This window comes from Anolis carolinensis, unplaced genomic scaffold (assembly GCF_035594765.1).
Source record: "Anolis carolinensis isolate JA03-04 unplaced genomic scaffold, rAnoCar3.1.pri scaffold_11, whole genome shotgun sequence".
Classification (NCBI taxonomy): domain Eukaryota; kingdom Metazoa; phylum Chordata; class Lepidosauria; order Squamata; family Dactyloidae; genus Anolis; species Anolis carolinensis.
Genome location: NW_026943822.1, coordinates 24,969,468 through 24,986,967, shown reverse-complemented (window position 1 = coordinate 24,986,967; position 17,500 = coordinate 24,969,468). Strand labels below are relative to the sequence as shown.

Sequence of the window (17,500 nt, the reverse complement as noted above, 5' to 3'; positions counted from 1 at the left end):
TGGCCAAAGCAGAAGGAAAAGTCTCTCAATCGCATCCTATTCAGCAGTAAATAATTTTTTCTATCCACTTGAGGTTCATTCCCTTCGGGAGAAGACTATACCTCTGGCTATTTTCCGGCCCTTTGTTCCAGATCTTCTCCTTTTCCCGTGGCTTCCAAACCTTTGCCCATTTGGGTGGCCCTTCTCTGGACACCTTCCATCTTGTCCATCTCCTCCTGGAGGTCATTCCAGGTCACGAAGTCTGGCCAAAGTGGAACTTCTTCTCTCAATCGCGACACTTTCCTTCTCTTGATTCAGCCGCTGAGAATCCTATCGGCTCTCTTAGCTCCCACATCACACTGTTGACCTTTATTCACCTTGTGGTCTCCTCAGACCCCCCAATAACCTATTTATTTAAGTCTAACTCTCACCTTTTTGGGCTCAACGACCTTCCCAAAATGCGGCTGCGCATTAGATTTGCATCATACGGTCACCTTAGTGCCATAGCAAAGCCAAAGGAGAAGCTGTATCTGGAGAACCTCTTTGAGGGACTTCATCTCTAGTTTAATTGTCACAACGCAATGCAACGCAATGCTGGGATGTGTAGTTTGCATTCTTTGGCAGAGAAAGCTTACGGCCTTGCAAAATGACAGCATTGAGCCAAAAGCAAACAAAGGAAGCTGCACCGGGAGCTCCTCTTTGAAGGATGTGGTCTCGTGATTTAATTGCACTGACTCAATGCAATGCTGGGATTTGTAGTTCAGCGAGGCCTCAGCATCCTTTTGCAGAGAAGGATCAAAACTACATCTCCCGGGGACTCGGTGGCATTGAGCCAAGGCAATTATGTTGGATTTGTTCTGCAACTGAGACGCACCCCAAGGTTTTAATTTCCGTTGCGAGAAGATTTGGGGGGTCTAATTATTCCGGCCAAACGAGGCCTTTGTGGTCCATCCCCGTCTTCCTTTTCCCAGGGATTGTCCAGTTTGCATTTGCAGCCAAATGCACAGAAAGAGGTCAACGCTAGGTGAGCGTGCAACATGCGAACGGGGCCGTGCGGGGATGACACAACGGGCCAGGAATCTCCCCACGAAGCCAAGTTTTCTCTCCCTGATCCAACGAAACCACCACAAACACCTGGAAGCTAACGTAGTTTCTTGTGCAAACGAAACCAATTTTTGCAAGATGCAAATGTCCAGCTTGCATGGAACCACGTTTGCACGGGAAATGCATATGCAGCACATGCATCTTTGCAAAGGCAGCTCTTTGCATTTGCATGGTCAGTTTTCCAAAATGCCGAGGCAGCAAAAGCGTCTTCCTTCCTTCCCCCTTTCGCAGCCTCCAAATTGTGTTTTCGGAGATGGAACGTTTCGCCCATAAAAGGCAATCCCGATCTCCAGCTGCATTGTCTCCGGTTCAGGAAATTAATCCATCCGATGGGATAATAGAGTATCCTGTTGCAGATACCTGCAACCCAAGAGCGGTCTGAGCTCCACCAAAGATGGAACTGGATCTCATTCGGCACAGCAAAGAAATACGGAAGGTCTTTGGGGGAAATTCACCTTCATTCGGGGGAGTTGTAGTTCACCTACATCCAGAGAGCACTCTGAACCCAAACACTGATGGATCTGGACCAAACTTGGCGCACAAACTTGGACTGGATGGCCCATGAGGTCTCTTCCAACTCTACTATTCTATGATTCTACATCCCTGATATGCCGACATTTGCTGACCAGATGGGTTTGGGTTAGGGAACTGACCTTTCTTCCTGGGATTTGTAGTTCACCCACAACCAGGAAAACTGTGACCTCCACTAATGACGGACCTGGACCAGACTTGGCACATAGAATCCATATGACTATCTCCACCTACCCAAAGGGTTTGGTGGGAATTGACCTTCCTTGCTGGGAGTTGTAGTTCACCCACAACCAGGGAAACTGTGACCTCCATTGATGATGGACCTGGACCAAACCTGGCACATAGAATCCATATGACTATCTCCACCTACCCAAAGGGTTTGGTGGGAATTGACCTTCCTTGCTGGGAGTTGTAGTTCACCCACAACCAGGGAAACTGTGACCTCCATTGATGATGGACCTGGACCAAACCTGGCACATGGAATCTCCATGACATCCCCAAGTCCATGGTTAGGGAACTGACCTTCCTTGCTGGGAGTTGTAGTTCACCCACAACCAGGGAAACGGTGTCCTCCACTGATGATGGACCTGGACCAGACTTGGCACATAGAATCCATATGACTAACTCAACCTCCCAGAAGGGTTTGTTGGGAACTGACCTTCCTTGCTGGGAGTTGTAGTTCACCCAAAACCAGAGGCACTGTGATGTTCAGCGATGATGGACCTGGACCAGACTTGGCACATAGAATCCATATGATTTAACTCAACCTATCAGAAGGGTTTGGTAGGAACTGATCTTTCTTCCTGAGAGTTGTAGTTCACCCAAAACCAGAGGCACTGCGACGTTCAGCGATGATGGACCTGGACCAGACTTGGCACATAGAATCCATATGACTAACTCAACCTACTGGAGGGGTTTGAGGGGACTGACTCAACATAGTGGGATTTGTAGTTCACCCTCCAGCCAGAGAGCACACTCAACCACCCATGATGCACCCAGAGATAACTTGAGGGTTGTTGTTGTTGTTAATATTATTATTATTATTATTATTATTATTATTATTATTATTATTATTATTATTTTGTGGTGTCCAGCCACACTATTTTGCCCTATGTAGACGTTGAGGATGGATCTGAACTTCTCACCGCCGCCAGCGAAGAAGCGCCTGCTTCTAATTTCCTTCTTCGTTATTGCAATTAAGGTGCAACGTGCAAGCATAACCCCGCATTAAAATGCGCCTGCAACCCTCGGCCATGTAATTGCGTCCCAGGCCTTGAAGTTTCGGCCAAATCATGATGAAGGGAGTCCACGGCGTTCCCATTCGGCCTTTGGGTCCGGATGATGATGCGGCGCAACGGCTGCGCATGGACCCTCCCATGGGTAATTAGTGCTTTAATCACTTTAATTAGAAGGCAAGGAAGGCCTTTGTTGCTCTTTGGGAATTGAAAAAAGCACAAACCCGATGGAGAAAACCAAAGAGGCATGGTCTTATGGGGCATTTGGAAGAGCATGGTTGGGGGGCATCGTCATCATAATTAATAAATAATAATAATAATAATAATAATAATTCAGACCGTTCTCTTTCTCCTAGACATTTAAGGCAAGGCAATAATAATAATAATAGCAATAATTCAGATTGTGCTCTTTCTCCTAGATGTTTACTATTATTACATTACTATTATTATTATTACTATTATTAATATATATAAAGTAGAGTCTCACTTATCCAACGTAAACGGGCCGGCAGAATGTTGGATAAGCGAATATGTTGGATAATAAGGAGATTAAGGAAAAGCCTATTACACATCAAATTAGTTTATTATTTCAAATTAAGCACCAAAACATCATGTTATACAACAAATTTGACAGAAAAAGTAGTTCAATACGCAGTAATGCTATTTAGTAATTACTGTATTTATGAATTTAGCACCAAAATATCACAATGTATTGAAAACATTGACTACAAAAATGTGTTGGATAAGCGAGTGTTGGATAAGTGAGACTCTACTGTATATATATATATATACACACATACACACACACATATACCTACATATATAAATGAACTCTCCCACTTGCTTCATTTCCAAACCAACCTCTGGAGATGCCATCAGCCACAGATGCAGGCGAAACGTCAGGAGAGAAGGCTGCCACTCAATCAGCAAGGGCCTTTGCCTAGAAGTAGTCTGGCTGTTGTTGCCTGGAGGCATCCTTTGTTTGAGGGGGGGGGAGAGAAAGGTGTTACCCGGGATGCCTCCAGGCAACAACAGCCAGGCTACCTCTATGCAGAGACCCTCACTGATTGACTTTGCAGCTGTCACAGGTGCAGGCAAAACGTCAGGAGAGAATGCTGCTGGAAAGTGGAAACACAGTCTGGAAAACTCTCAGCAAACCAATAGTAGTAGTAGTAGTAGTAATAATAATAATAATAATAATAATAATAATAATAATAATAATAATTGATCCTGTGCTCTCTCTGCTAGCCTTTCAAGGCAATGACAACAACAACAACAACAACAACAGTCATAATTCAGACTTATAATAATAATAATAATAATAATAATAATAATAATAATAATAATAATTGATCCTGTGCTCTCTCTGCTAGCCTTTCAAGGCAATGACAACAACAACAACAACAACAGTCATAATTCAGACTTATAATAATAATAATAATAATAATAATAATAATAATAATAATAATAATAATTGATCCTGTGCTCTCTCTGCTAGCCTTTCAAGGCAATGACAACAACAACAACAACAACAACAGTCATAATTCAGACTTATAATAATAATAATAATAATAATAATAATAATAATAATAATTGATCCTGTGCTCTCTCTGCTAGCCTTTCAAGGCAATGACAACAACAACAACAGTCATAATTCAGACTTTCAATTTGCAAGCCTTTCTCATCAGTGACCGACCGAGAACGGGGCCCTTTTCCTTGCCAAAGAGAAATCCAGCCATCTCAAAGGCCAAAGGCAGGGTTGGCCTTGCAAGAGGCCGTTGTGTTGTGTGTCCATCCGCACACAAAGGCGGGCTTTGTCCCGTCCCGTCCCCCATAAGGAATAATGCGTCCTGGTTTCCATGCAAAGGGCACGCACCCGGGAGAGAGCAGAGCATGCCTTCCGTGCCGGGAAAATGACCGCTTGGCCTTCAGAAGACAGGGACGTAAAATAAAATAAAATAAAATAAAATGCGGCGTGCACGTGTGGGACTCTCTGCTGCCACACCCTTCAAATTAAAGGCACCAAATGCTGACACAACGTGAAAGATTGCAAAGAGCAGAGCCACCTCCATTGCAAAATTAATGCCATTATTATTTTATTATGACACAGCATATCTATGTGTGTATGAGAGTATGGATACCTATGTATGTGTATACATGCATGTATATCTATGTATGTACATCCTTTTTGTGTATATGTGTGTGTGTGTATGTGTATGTATCCCTATGGGTGGATGTATATGTGTATATGTTTGTGTGTATATATGTATACCTGTGTATGTATATGTATATCTATGGATGGATGGATGTGTGTGTATGTATGTATACCTATGTATATCTGTGTGTTTGTGTATGTACATGCATACTTATGGATGTATGTATGTGTGTGTATGTATATCTGTGTATGTATACCTGTGTATTTGTGTATGTATATGTATACCTATGGATGGATGTACATATATGTATGTGTATATATACCTGTCCTGGGTATGTATATATACACGTATATCTCTGTGTGTGTATGTGCATGTGTGTGATCCGTGCAAAAGATGAGGAACAGATAATCTAAGTTCTAAATGTGTGCATATATGTGTGTGTATATATGTGTATGTATATCTGTGTATCTATACATGTGTATAACTCTGTGTGTGTGTGTGTATATATATCTACATGTATACACATTTGGCCAAAAGTTGATTAATGAAACCGTGGATAACAGACAACCCAATCCTTCAAAAAGGGGAGGAGTCCAGGTTGATGGACAGGTGGAGCAGCCAATCAATGCACTGATAGCTCATTACTGGGCCCTGGGAGGAACCCAGCCTCCTGCAAACAGGGGGACGTTCAATGGGGGTTGCATAATTATTAAAGAGATATATAAACGTAATTGCAAGGGCAGGCCCAACCCAAAGCCAAGCCTTTTCCGGGGAGATGTGTTTGCAAATATCCATGACTACTGAGCCCGCCCTCCCCATTTTTTTCCTTTTGCAATGCATGCAAAAAAGCAATATATATATATATATATAAATATACACACATATATACTGTGTATATAGACATATGTACATACACATATAATAAAATAAAATGAGAAAATTATTATACATGCAGATATTTATGGGGAAAGCACTATGCATATGAATGAAATGCAAAACAGGTAAATAAAATGCAAAAATATATATAAAATGTGAATGTATATATTGCAAAAAATTATGTCTGTATGAAATGGCTATATGTGTGTGTGTGTAGATAAATGCAAAAAAAGTGTGTATAAAATACCTATTTATAAAAATGCATGCACTAGGCAAGGCAATGTTGGTATGAAATGCCTATATATACATATTATATGTCTGTACAAAATGCCAACACATGTATATGCAAAACCTATATATATATATATATATATATATGCAAAAAATGTTTGAATGCAATGCGTGTGTGTGATGCCAACATATGTGTCAGAGACAGAACGCCAGTGAGTAAATGTATATGCAAAACATTCTGTCTGCATAAAATGCTATGCATGTATGTAGCTGCAAAAACTATATATTTATATATATGCAAAACATTGTGTCTGCATAAAATGCTATGCATGTATGTAGCTGCAAAAACTATATATTTATATATATGCAAAAAATCGTGTCTGCATGCAATGTGTGTGTGTGATGCCAACATATGTATATGCAAAACATTGTGTCTGCATAAAATGCTATGCATGTATGTAGATGCAAAAACTATATACAGTAGAGTCTCACTTATCCAACACTCGCTTATCCAACATTCTGGATTATCCAACGCATTTTTGTAGTCAATGTTTTCAATATATCATGATATTTTGGTGCTAAATTCGTAAATACAGTAATTATTACATAGCATTACTGCGTATTGAACTACTTTTTTCTGTCAAATGTGTTGCATAACATGATGTTTTGGTGCTTAATTGGCAAAATCATAATGTAATTTGATGTTTAATAGGCTTTTCTTTGATCCCTCCTTATTATCCAACATATTCGCTTATCCAACATTCTGCCGGCCCGTTTATGTTGGATAAGTGAGACTCTACTGTATATAAATATATATTATATACATATATATATATATACACACACATATATGCAAAAAATGATGTCTGCATGCAATGTGTGTGTGATGCCAACATATGTATATGCAAAACATTGTGTCTGCATAAAATGCTATGCATGTATGTAGCTGCAAAAACTATATATTTATATATATGCAAAAAATCGTGTCTGCATGCAATGTGTGTGTGTGATGCCAACATATGTATATGCAAAACATTGTGTCTGCATAAAATGCTATGCATGTATGTAGATGCAAAAACTATATATATAAATATATATTATATACATATATATATATATACACACACATATATGCAAAAAATGATGTCTGCATGCAATGTGTGTGTGATGCCAACATATGTATATGCAAAACATTGTGTCTGCATAAAATGCTATGCATGTATGTAGATGCAAAAACTATATATATAAATATATTATATATATATATATATATATATATATACACACACACACACACATATATGCAAAAAATGGTGTCTGCATGCAATGTGTGTGTGTGTATACGCAAAAGCATGCAATGTGTGTGCAAATGCAAAAAAATAATAATAATGCCATGCGTGCAAATGCATGCAAGGGGCGAGGCTGCTTCCCAGCCCACCCACCCACCCAGCCACCCAGGCCCCAGTGGGAGCCATGCAAGTGGGAGAGGCACATGCATGCTCCCATGCACCAATCCCGGGCATTGCAACGCCCATTGCAGGTGGAAGAAGGAGGCAGGCAGGCAGGCAGGCAGGCAGGCAGGCTTACCTCAATGCAGCAGCATGGCAGGGAGGGAGGCAGGAGGGGGTCTTGCAGAAAGGGGAGCGTGCTGCCCCTTCCCCTTCCTCCTGCACAGCCTTCCCCTTGCAAGACCCCCGCCCGGGCACCAGCACCAGCACCACCGGAAGCGCGTCATCAGCCCGGGACCAGCTGGCCTTCCTCCTCCTCCTCCTCCTCCTCCTCCTCCTCCTCTCTTTCTCTGCTCCCTTCTTCCTCCCTTTCTTGCTCTCCTTCCCTCTCTCTCTCAATCTCTGCTTCTCTCCCCCCCTTTCTCTCTTTCCCCTCCTCCTCCTCCTCTTTCTTTCCCCTTCCTCCCTTCTCTTCCTTCCTTTCTCTTTCATTCTTACTCTTTTCTCCTTTCCTTCCTCCCTCTTTCCTCCTCCTTCTCCATTCTTTTTCTTTCCTTCCTTCCATCCTTTCTCTTCCTCTCTTTCCTTCCTTCCTTCCTCTTGCATTCTTTCTCTTCCTTCCTTCCTCTTCTTTCTTCCCTCCCTTTGGATCCTTCTGCCTTTCCTTCCTCTCTCCTTCTCTTCTTTCTCTTTCCTTCCTTCCTTTCTTCCCTCCCTCCCTTTCTTTCTTTCTCTTTTCTTCTTCCTCCTCTCCCTTCCTTCCTCTCTTTTCTTTCTTTCCTTCCTTTTTCCTTCTTCCCTTCCCCTTTCCTTCCTTCCTCTTTCCTCCTCCTTCTCCCTTCCTTCCTCTCTCTCTCTCTCTTCCCCTTCTCTTTCCTTTCTTCCCTCCCTCCCTCCCTTTCTTTCTTTCTTTCTTTCTTTCTTTCTTTCTTTCTTTCTTTTCTTCTTCCTCCTCTCCCTTCCTTCCTCTCTTTTCTTTCTCTTTCCTTCCTTCCTTTCTTCCCTCCCTCCCTTTCTTTCTTTCTCTTTTCTTCTTCCTCCTCTCCCTTCCTTCCTCTCTTTTCTTTCTCTTTCCTTCCTTTTTCTTTCTTTCCTTCCTTCCTCTTTCCTCCTCCTTCTCCCTTCCTTTCCTTCCTTTCTCTTCCCCCTTCTATCTTGTTTGCTGTGCCATAATAAAATAATAATAATAATAATAATACATCACACCGTCCTAGACACTTGGGAAGTGTTTGACTTGTGATTTTGTGATATGAAATCCAGCATGTCTATCTTGTTTGCTGTGTCATACAATATAATAATAATAATAATAATAATAATAATAATAATAATACATCACACAGTCCTAGACACTTGGGAAGTGTTCGACTTGTGATTTTGTGATATGAAATCCAGCATGTCTATCTTGTTTGCTGTGTCATACAATATAATAATAATAATAATAATAATAATAATAATAATAATAATAATAATACATCACACAGTCCTAGACACTTGGGAAGTCTTCGACTTGTGATTTTGTGATATGAAATCCAGCATGTCTATCTTGTTTGCTGTGTCATAACAAAATAATAATAATAATCCCTTCCTTCCTTCCCTCCCTTTCTCCTCCCCCTTTTCCCTACAGAATCAATACACTTTGGCCCCTCTTCCAATGCCTTGGGCTCCTTGCTAGGGATCCCTGGACTTTGTAGTTTGCATATGTGCAACTACATCTCCCAGGATCCAATCCGCATCAATCCTGCAGTGCGGACTCCCAGAGAAGGAAGAGGAACGAGACCTGGAGCAAGGCTGCCACCTGCTGGCACGTAAAGGGAGAATTAATCCAGGAATTCCAACCCAGGATTCGAATCTGGCAACCTTTCGGTCAGCAAGTTCAGCAGCTCGGCGGTTTAATGTGCTGCGCATGGCTATCTATAAAACAGGAAAAAAATTGAGGAACCACCAAAATTATCATAAATATATTTATTAATATACGAACAGTTTTCCACATACCCTGTTTCCCCGAAAATAAGACAGTGTCTTATATTAATTTTTGCTCCCAAAGATGCGCTAGGTCTTATTTTCAGGGGATGTCTTATTTTTCCACAAAGACAAATTCACATTTATGGTTGAATTTTTAAAAATGAAAATGTATTATCTACTGTACAGTAGTTGTCATCATAAAACAGCATAACCAAACTGTGAATCCTTTCAAGAATTTCTATATTACATTTTATTGCTATACTGTTTTTAAATTACTGTTTTAAATTTCTGTTTGTATGTAAATTTATGTTGTTGTTGGGCTTTCCCTGTGTAAGCTGCCCTGAATCTCTTCTGGGAGATGGAGGTGGGATACAAGAATAAAGTTATTATTATTATTATTATTATTATTATTGTTATTGTTATTATTATTATTTCTTGTTACTACCTTTATTTCCATGTACAACAATCTATGGTATGTACATTTACCGATTCTGCATGCTTCCAAACAAAAACTTTACTAGGTCTTACTTTCGGGGGAGGCCTTATATTTAACAATTCAGCAAAACCTCTACTAGGTCTTATTTTCTGGGGATGTCTTATTTTCAGGGAAACAGGGTAGAACAGTGGGTTTTGCATCTCAGTTCCGTCCTGCCCCGACTTCTGTTTCCGCCACAATATTAACCCAAAGCTAATGTTAGTTCGTTGTAATTTCAGGGCAAATTTACTCTTTGGTTTGACCTGTTTTAGTTGGGAAAGTGCCCAGAACATGACTTCCAGATTGCTTCAACCAGCCTTGGCTTGTTTTAAGATGATTCTGAATAAAAAAATGTAAATAAAGGCAAATTGATGGGTTTTAGAGCAAACCTAGAAGCCGAAAGGTCTAATCTGGAACTTTGCAATTGCAAAAGAACATCATCATCATTTATTATTATTATTATTTTGGTTAGTGCAACCCATGTAATAGGACATCCAGTACGATCTTTATTTCTAGCTGCCGTTCTCTTTTACACACAAAACACTTTCCACCCATTAATTAGTCCTATAATTAGTCCTAATATTGAAGGCAACGTCTCCTAGACCTAATGCATGCCATTATTTACTAATATTTAAAGCAACGTCCCCTTATTTGCATGCAATTGGCACAATTCATTAGGAAAGAGAAGCTCTTTATACAGTAGATAGATAGGCATGGAAAGAAGTCTCCAGACCTGGATTTCAGGGAAACCTTAAGAGCAGATCCTACATCTCACCAAGATCTAAATCTCGCCGTCAATCATACCCAACGCAACCATCAATGATACCCAACGCAACCTGAGATCCTGCCCAACAACGTAATGGGGCATTTGTGGATATGCATTGGAGATAATATCTGTCCTTCAAGATCCTATAACTGCTGGGTAAGGTCACACAAAATTAGAAATATCTTGCAAGAAGTCCCGGGCGTTTGGCAAAACCAAGGAAGGTTGGCTGTTGGGTGAACAGGACAACCCCTAGGCCTTGGAGGCATCTTCTTCCTCTTTGCTGGCAGCCGGCTTGTAGGCGACCCCTTGGCCCTCCCTTGTTTGTTTGCTGCGGGAAGAGAAAACAACAACAAATGACATTTGTTCAGCAAAGGTTCAAATGCAGTTCTCCAAAACTGGGGTGAAATCGTGTCTTTTGTGGCAAAAATCTCCATTATTCACCGTTGGAATCCTGTTGGTGACCCCAAGTGACCTCAAACTGTATTCATTCAACAGTATTAGGATCCTATTGGCGACCTAAAATGACCTGGTAATGACCAAAAGTGACCTCAAACTGCATTAAGTGTAGAATCTCCAAAACGGGTGGGGTGAGACTGCTCTGCACAATTGGGGGCGAAATGGTGCAGAAAAGCTCCATTATTCCCCATTAGAATCCTGTTGGTGACCCAAAGTGACCTCAAACTGCATTTGTTCAACAGCATAGGATCCTGTTGGTGACCTAAAGCAATCTCAAACTCCATTGAACTATGTAGAATCCTGTTGGTGACCTAAAGTGTGGTCAAACTGCATTCATTCAACAGTATAGGATCCTGTTGGTGATCTGAAGTGACCTCAAACCATTGATTAAATAATATAGGATCCTGTTGGTGACCTCAAGTGACCTCAAACTCCACTAAACAGTGTAGAATCCTGTTGATGACATAAAGTGGAGTCAAACCTCCTTCAAGCAGTATAGAATCCTATTGGTGAACTAAAGTGACCTCAAACTCCATTTAACAGTGCAGAATCCCTTTGGTGACTTCGAGAGCACTCAGGCTCCATACATTCAATAATATAGGATCCTGTTGGTGACCTCAAGTGACCTCAAACTCCATTAAACAGTGTAGAATCCTGTTGGTGACCTCAAATGAGCTCAGACTCCATTCATTCAACAATATAGGATCCTGTTGGTGACCTAAAGTGATCTCAAACTATATTAAATAGTGTAGAATCCTGTTGGTGACCTCAAGTGAGCTCAGACTCCTTTCATTCAACAATGTACGATCCTGTTGGTGACCTCAAGTGACCTCAAACCATTGATTAAATAATATAGGATCCTGTTGGTGACCTCCAGTGAGCTCAGACTCCATTCATTCAGCAATATAGGATCCTGTTGGTGACCTCAAGTGACCTCAAACCATTGATTAAATAATATAGGATCCTGTTGGTGACCTCCAGTGAGCTCAGACTCCATTCATTCAGCAATATAGGATCCTGTTGGTGACCTCAAGTGACCTCAAACCATTGATTAAATAATATAGGATCCTGTTGGTGACCTCCAGTGAGCTCAGACTCCATTCATTCAGCAATATAGGATCCTGTTGGTGACCTCAAGTGACCTCAAACCATTGGTTAAATAATATAGGATCCTGTTGGTGACCTCCAGTGAGCTCAGACTCCATTCATTCAGCAATATAGGATCCTGTTGGTGACCTCAAGTGACCTCAAACCATTGGTTAAATAATATAGGATCCTGTTGGTGACCTCCAGTGAGCTCAGACTCCATTCATTCAGCAATATAGGATCCTGTTGGTGACCTCAAGTGACCTCAAACCATTGATTAAATAATATAGGATCCTGTTGGTGACCTCCAGTGAGCTCAGACTCCATTCATTCAGCAATATAGGATCCTGTTGGTGACCTCAAGTGACCTCAAACCATTGATTAAATAATATAGGATCCTGTTGGTGACCTCCAGTGAGCTCAGACTCCATTCATTCAGCAATATAGGATCCTGTTGGTGACCTCAAGTGACCTCAAACCATTGGTTAAATAATATAGGATCCTGTTGGTGACCTTCAGTGAGCTCAGGCTCTTTTCATTCAACAATATAGGATCCTGTTGGTGACCTAAAGTGATCTCAAACTATATTAAGCAGTGTAGAATCCTGTTGGTGACCTCAAGTGAGCTCAGACTCCATTCATTCAACAATATAGGATCCTGTTGGTGACCTCAAGTGACCTCAAGCTATATTAAACAGTATAGAATCCTGTTGGTGACCTCAATTAGCCTCAAATTCCATTAAACACTGTGGAGGACGGTGGGGGATACATCTCAAACCCACACAGGACCCCCCCCCCCAATTCTTTTACTTGTTTGCAAACGCACCTCCTTTTCCTCCGGACGAGCCAAACGGCGATGGCGGAGAGGGCGATGGTGCCGCAGAGGCTTCCCGCGGTTACCGAGGCCACAAACCCTGCAGGGAAACAAGGCCTGAGTCAGACACCCGCCATTAACTCATCACTTAATTGCGCTTAATGCTCTAATTGCGGAGGCCGGGGAGCCCATAATCCCCAGGCGAAGGGGATTAGCATCAATCGGGCTGCGTTGGGAGCAGAAAACAAGGCGCTTGGATCGCGTTGTGTGGTTTGTTTTCTGCTGGATTTGGTATGGGATAGATTGCACAATATTGTTTTCAAGGTGCAAATCCCACTGAAATGTGCAAAATGTTTTGAAGCGGTTTTCAAACCTCAAAAACCCAAGGCGGATTTTGTTTTGTTTGGTCTGCAAAAACCAGGCTGGGTAATGGGATGATGGTGATGGTTATATTTGGCTTTGCTTGCATGCAAGGAGGCTTCAAAAGCATATTACTATTATTATTATTGTTATTATTATATTTATACACCGCTTTATCTCTCCCTATAAGAGGGAATAGTTCATAATGATCACAGTGCAAGTTGCATAGGAGATGATAGGATAATAGTAAATGGAGGAGGAATAAATGATAATAAATAAATATTATTATTATTATTATTAATAATACGTTATTGATTACCCGTCCCTTCTGAAATAATAATAAATGGAGGAGGGATAAATGATTAATAATAATAATAGTACATGTTATTGATTACCTGCCCCTACTGAAATAATAATAAATGGAGGGGGGATAAATTATTATTATTATTATTATTATTATTATTATTATTATTATTATTATTAATACATGTTATTGATTACCCACCCCTTCTGAAATAATAATAAATGGAGGAGGGATAAATTATTATTATTATTATTATTATTAATAATAATAATACATGTTATTGATTACCCACCCCTTCTGAAATAATAATAAGTGGAGGAGGGATAAATTATTATTATTATTATTATTATTAATAATAATAATAATAATAATACATTTTATTTATTACCCATCCCTTCTGAAATAATAATAAATGAAGGAGGGATAAATTATTATTATTATTATTATTAATAACAATAATACATGTTATTTATTACCCGCCCCTTCTGAAATAATAATTAATGGAGAAGGGATAAATGTTAATAAATAAATAGTAAACAAAGGAGGCATAAGAACAAATGCTGCAATGGAAGTGAAGACAAAGGACGAAAACAAAACGTTATTTGATTTGGGACGATGGGAAAGCATGCAACGCTCATGCAATATTGAATTCCTAGAGAAATGGAAGGCTGCAGAGCGCAATCCCCAAGAAACGCACAGCAAGTGTCGATAGGAAACTTGCATTTGTTTCTCGTTTCTGGGCATTTGCACGGCTTCCATTTCTACCTGGCTTGGGCCCGGCTTTGGGCGTCTTCGGCGGAAATTGAAGCAAAAGGAATTGAACGGGAGCAATTTTGCAATTTCAAAGGTCTGGGCAATGTCTAGTCCGGATGGCTGGAAACAAACACAGTTATTTGGAGAGAAACCCGAAGCCTTTCTAAGTCCGGACATCTGCCCATAAGGCCTTCTTTGCACAAAAAGTCATAATAATACGATTTTTCTTTTTCAAAAATGCTTCCCATGAATGAAATATTCTGCACAAGGTCAATCTCAGAACAATCTCACTTTATTAGACACCTGTAGGAAGGAAATACAAAATATAACAATAACAAATATTTAAAAGGAGTCATGCATCGTTTCCAAAATCATGGAAATCACCATTTAGAGAGAATCATTTGCAGAAAAATTAGCCATCTTTGTTGCTTTTTGGAAACAAAACGAAGGGAGGAAATAAAAGGGTAGAATTGCTTGATGTTGCTAATAAATGGACCCAAAAAAGGCATTTGGAATTCAGAGTAAACATTGGAAAATGGCACAATTTGAAACGGCAGTCCAGTTTGCACAAAGGAAGAAATGGTAGTAGTAATAATAATAATAATAATGTATGTAAATAATAATGATAAAATAATTAATATTAATAATATAAATAATGATACAATAATAATACAACAACAACAACAATAATAATAATGTGCCTAGTAGTTTTGTGCATGTTTCCCCCTTTGTATTATTTATAATACATAAAATAATAATAATAAATAATACATAAAATAATAATAATAATAATAATAATAATAATAATAATAATAATAATAATAATCAGTCTATCATTTTCATCATCAGTAGGATTTGTGTTTTATTTCAGGATCATAATTATATTCCCTGATTTCCATGTTTCCGGGATTTTATGTTGGTACAAAACTGCATTCATTATTTTCTTAAGAAAGGGTGTTATTTCTTCAATTATAGTAGAGTCTTATCAGACCATCCGGGCCCGGTGCCTTACTAGAATCGAATTTCTTTATTGCTTTTATCCACCGATTGTCCATTGGGCTGAGGCTTCGAGAGACCCATAATAATAATAATAATAATAATAATAATAATAATAATAATAATAATAATAATGTACCTAGTGGTTTGTGCATGTTTGTATTATTTGTAATAAATAATAACACAAGTATATTAGTCATACATTAATAATAATACAATTACTAATGATACCGATAAATAATAATAAATATTTATTATTATTATTATTTCCATAGGACTGGGCTCTCCTCCCCAAAAGAGCCTCAATGTTTTCATATGCATTTCCGCTAACGGGATGGCTAATTTTTGCTCCCATGCATCTCCATGGGCCTCCCTTCCTTCTTGTTTTATGTGTCAAACTCTATTCCCGGAAGAAGAAGAAGAAGAGGCGCTTCGTCGGATCCTCCAAAATGCCCCAAAAAGGGTCTCTCTGGAAGGCAAAGTGTTATTCTATGGTTAGGAAGCCCTTGATTGCAAGCATCATTGACGGTTTCTTCATATAGGATTTGTGACATTTCTGTAACATTTTTTTAAAATTGCAATGCATTTATTTATTTGCAAGATGGGACAGTAGCAAAGACTGCAGTTGTTTTTGGAAGGAATGTATTATATTCAATTATATTTTGCTTACCTTGACGGAAGGAGACCGAAACCAGCCTTTCGTCGAATTCTTGTATTTTCCGGAAATTGTTCACCATTTCGAGGGGCGAAGGGTCGTCCGGCTGCGTGCAAAACAGGGCCGTTTCCAGGGCCAAGAGCTGCAAAGACACAAAGTTGGATAAGAGTCGAGGCTTAAGCTCTGAACGGGGAATCATTTTTATACTTTGTTATAAAATTTATTTTAATTATTAATAATGTCAATAATATGATTTATTTATATTTATTATTATTATTATTATTATTATTATTATTATGTAATTTAATATGCCTGTCTTGGGCCGCTGACCTGTTCCTCCGAGACCTGGACCGGCTTCCGGAAGACGGTCCAGAGGACGCTTGGGAAGCAGGGCGGGGTGGTCAGCGACCCTTCGTAGCGGAAATACTCGTCCAGCTGGTCTGGAAGCAGAGCTTGGACATTGAAGCCGGGGATGAAGGTCTCCTGGTCTGGAGGGAGAGAGGAAGGAAGGAAGGAAGGAGATAATATTATTATTATTGTATGGCAGAGCTACACCTCTTGACCATAAAACACCACACCAGCTGAGTATTAAAAAACCTGGGAACTTACAAAAGTCTCGCCTCCTATCTGCCCGCTCATTACCCTCTGCACCTGCATCTGTGTCTGAAGAAACCCTTACGTGGGTTTCGGACCCTCTTCCCTACCTTTGTATTTCACATTCTGGATGTGATGGAAGATCTTATCATAGGAAGGATTGAAGGAGCCGATCTGCAACACAAGAGACATACGACAATTGCATGAGACTTGAAGGCTGGCGTCATTCATTTTGGGGGGGGGGGGGCGCAATGTTTTGGCCTGACCTCCCTTCCCTTTTGGGGTTTAGACCTTCATTTGCGGATGAAACAATCACCCCACAACTCTGTGGCCAGAGATAATTCCCCTTCCAAAGGCACCCTATCATTATGCCCCGTCTTGTTTTTCAATTGACTTCTCAACACAAATAATTACGGCACGTTAAGTGAGTAAAACACTTAATTGTGGCCTCGTTATCATTGGCCAAACCTCAAACAACCTGTGTTTTTCCATTCATTTGCAGGGAGATGTTTTAGGGTTTTCTGGACATCTCTGCAAAGGTTTTTAGTTGCAGGATAACGTGTTTTGCTGCTTATTATTATCACAATAATAATAATAATAATAATAATAATAATAATAATAATAATAAATATATTATTGTTTGTATAGGGCTCTTGCAAAGGTTTTATGGTTTCAAAATAACGTGCTTTGCTGCTTTTTATTATTATTACTATTGCTAAT

At 39.8% G+C, this 17,500-nt stretch overlaps 1 protein-coding gene across 1 annotated transcript in view; it reads right to left on the bottom strand.

Moving 5' to 3' along the window:
- Positions 1 to 9,507: 9,507 nt before the first annotated feature.
- The window catches only part of ca12 (carbonic anhydrase 12), an 11,431-nt gene continuing 3,438 nt past the window's right edge, over positions 9,508 to 17,500 (bottom strand). The window contains exons 6-10 of the mRNA XM_062963098.1: positions 16,891 to 16,954; positions 16,517 to 16,674; positions 16,202 to 16,328; positions 13,131 to 13,218; positions 9,508 to 11,091 (exon numbers count right to left, since the gene is read on the bottom strand). Of these exons, the coding sequence (XP_062819168.1) occupies positions 11,013 to 11,091; positions 13,131 to 13,218; positions 16,202 to 16,328; positions 16,517 to 16,674; positions 16,891 to 16,954 (516 nt within the window). The 3' untranslated portion in view covers positions 9,508 to 11,012. The remainder of the gene's footprint in view (positions 11,092 to 13,130; positions 13,219 to 16,201; positions 16,329 to 16,516; positions 16,675 to 16,890; positions 16,955 to 17,500) is intronic.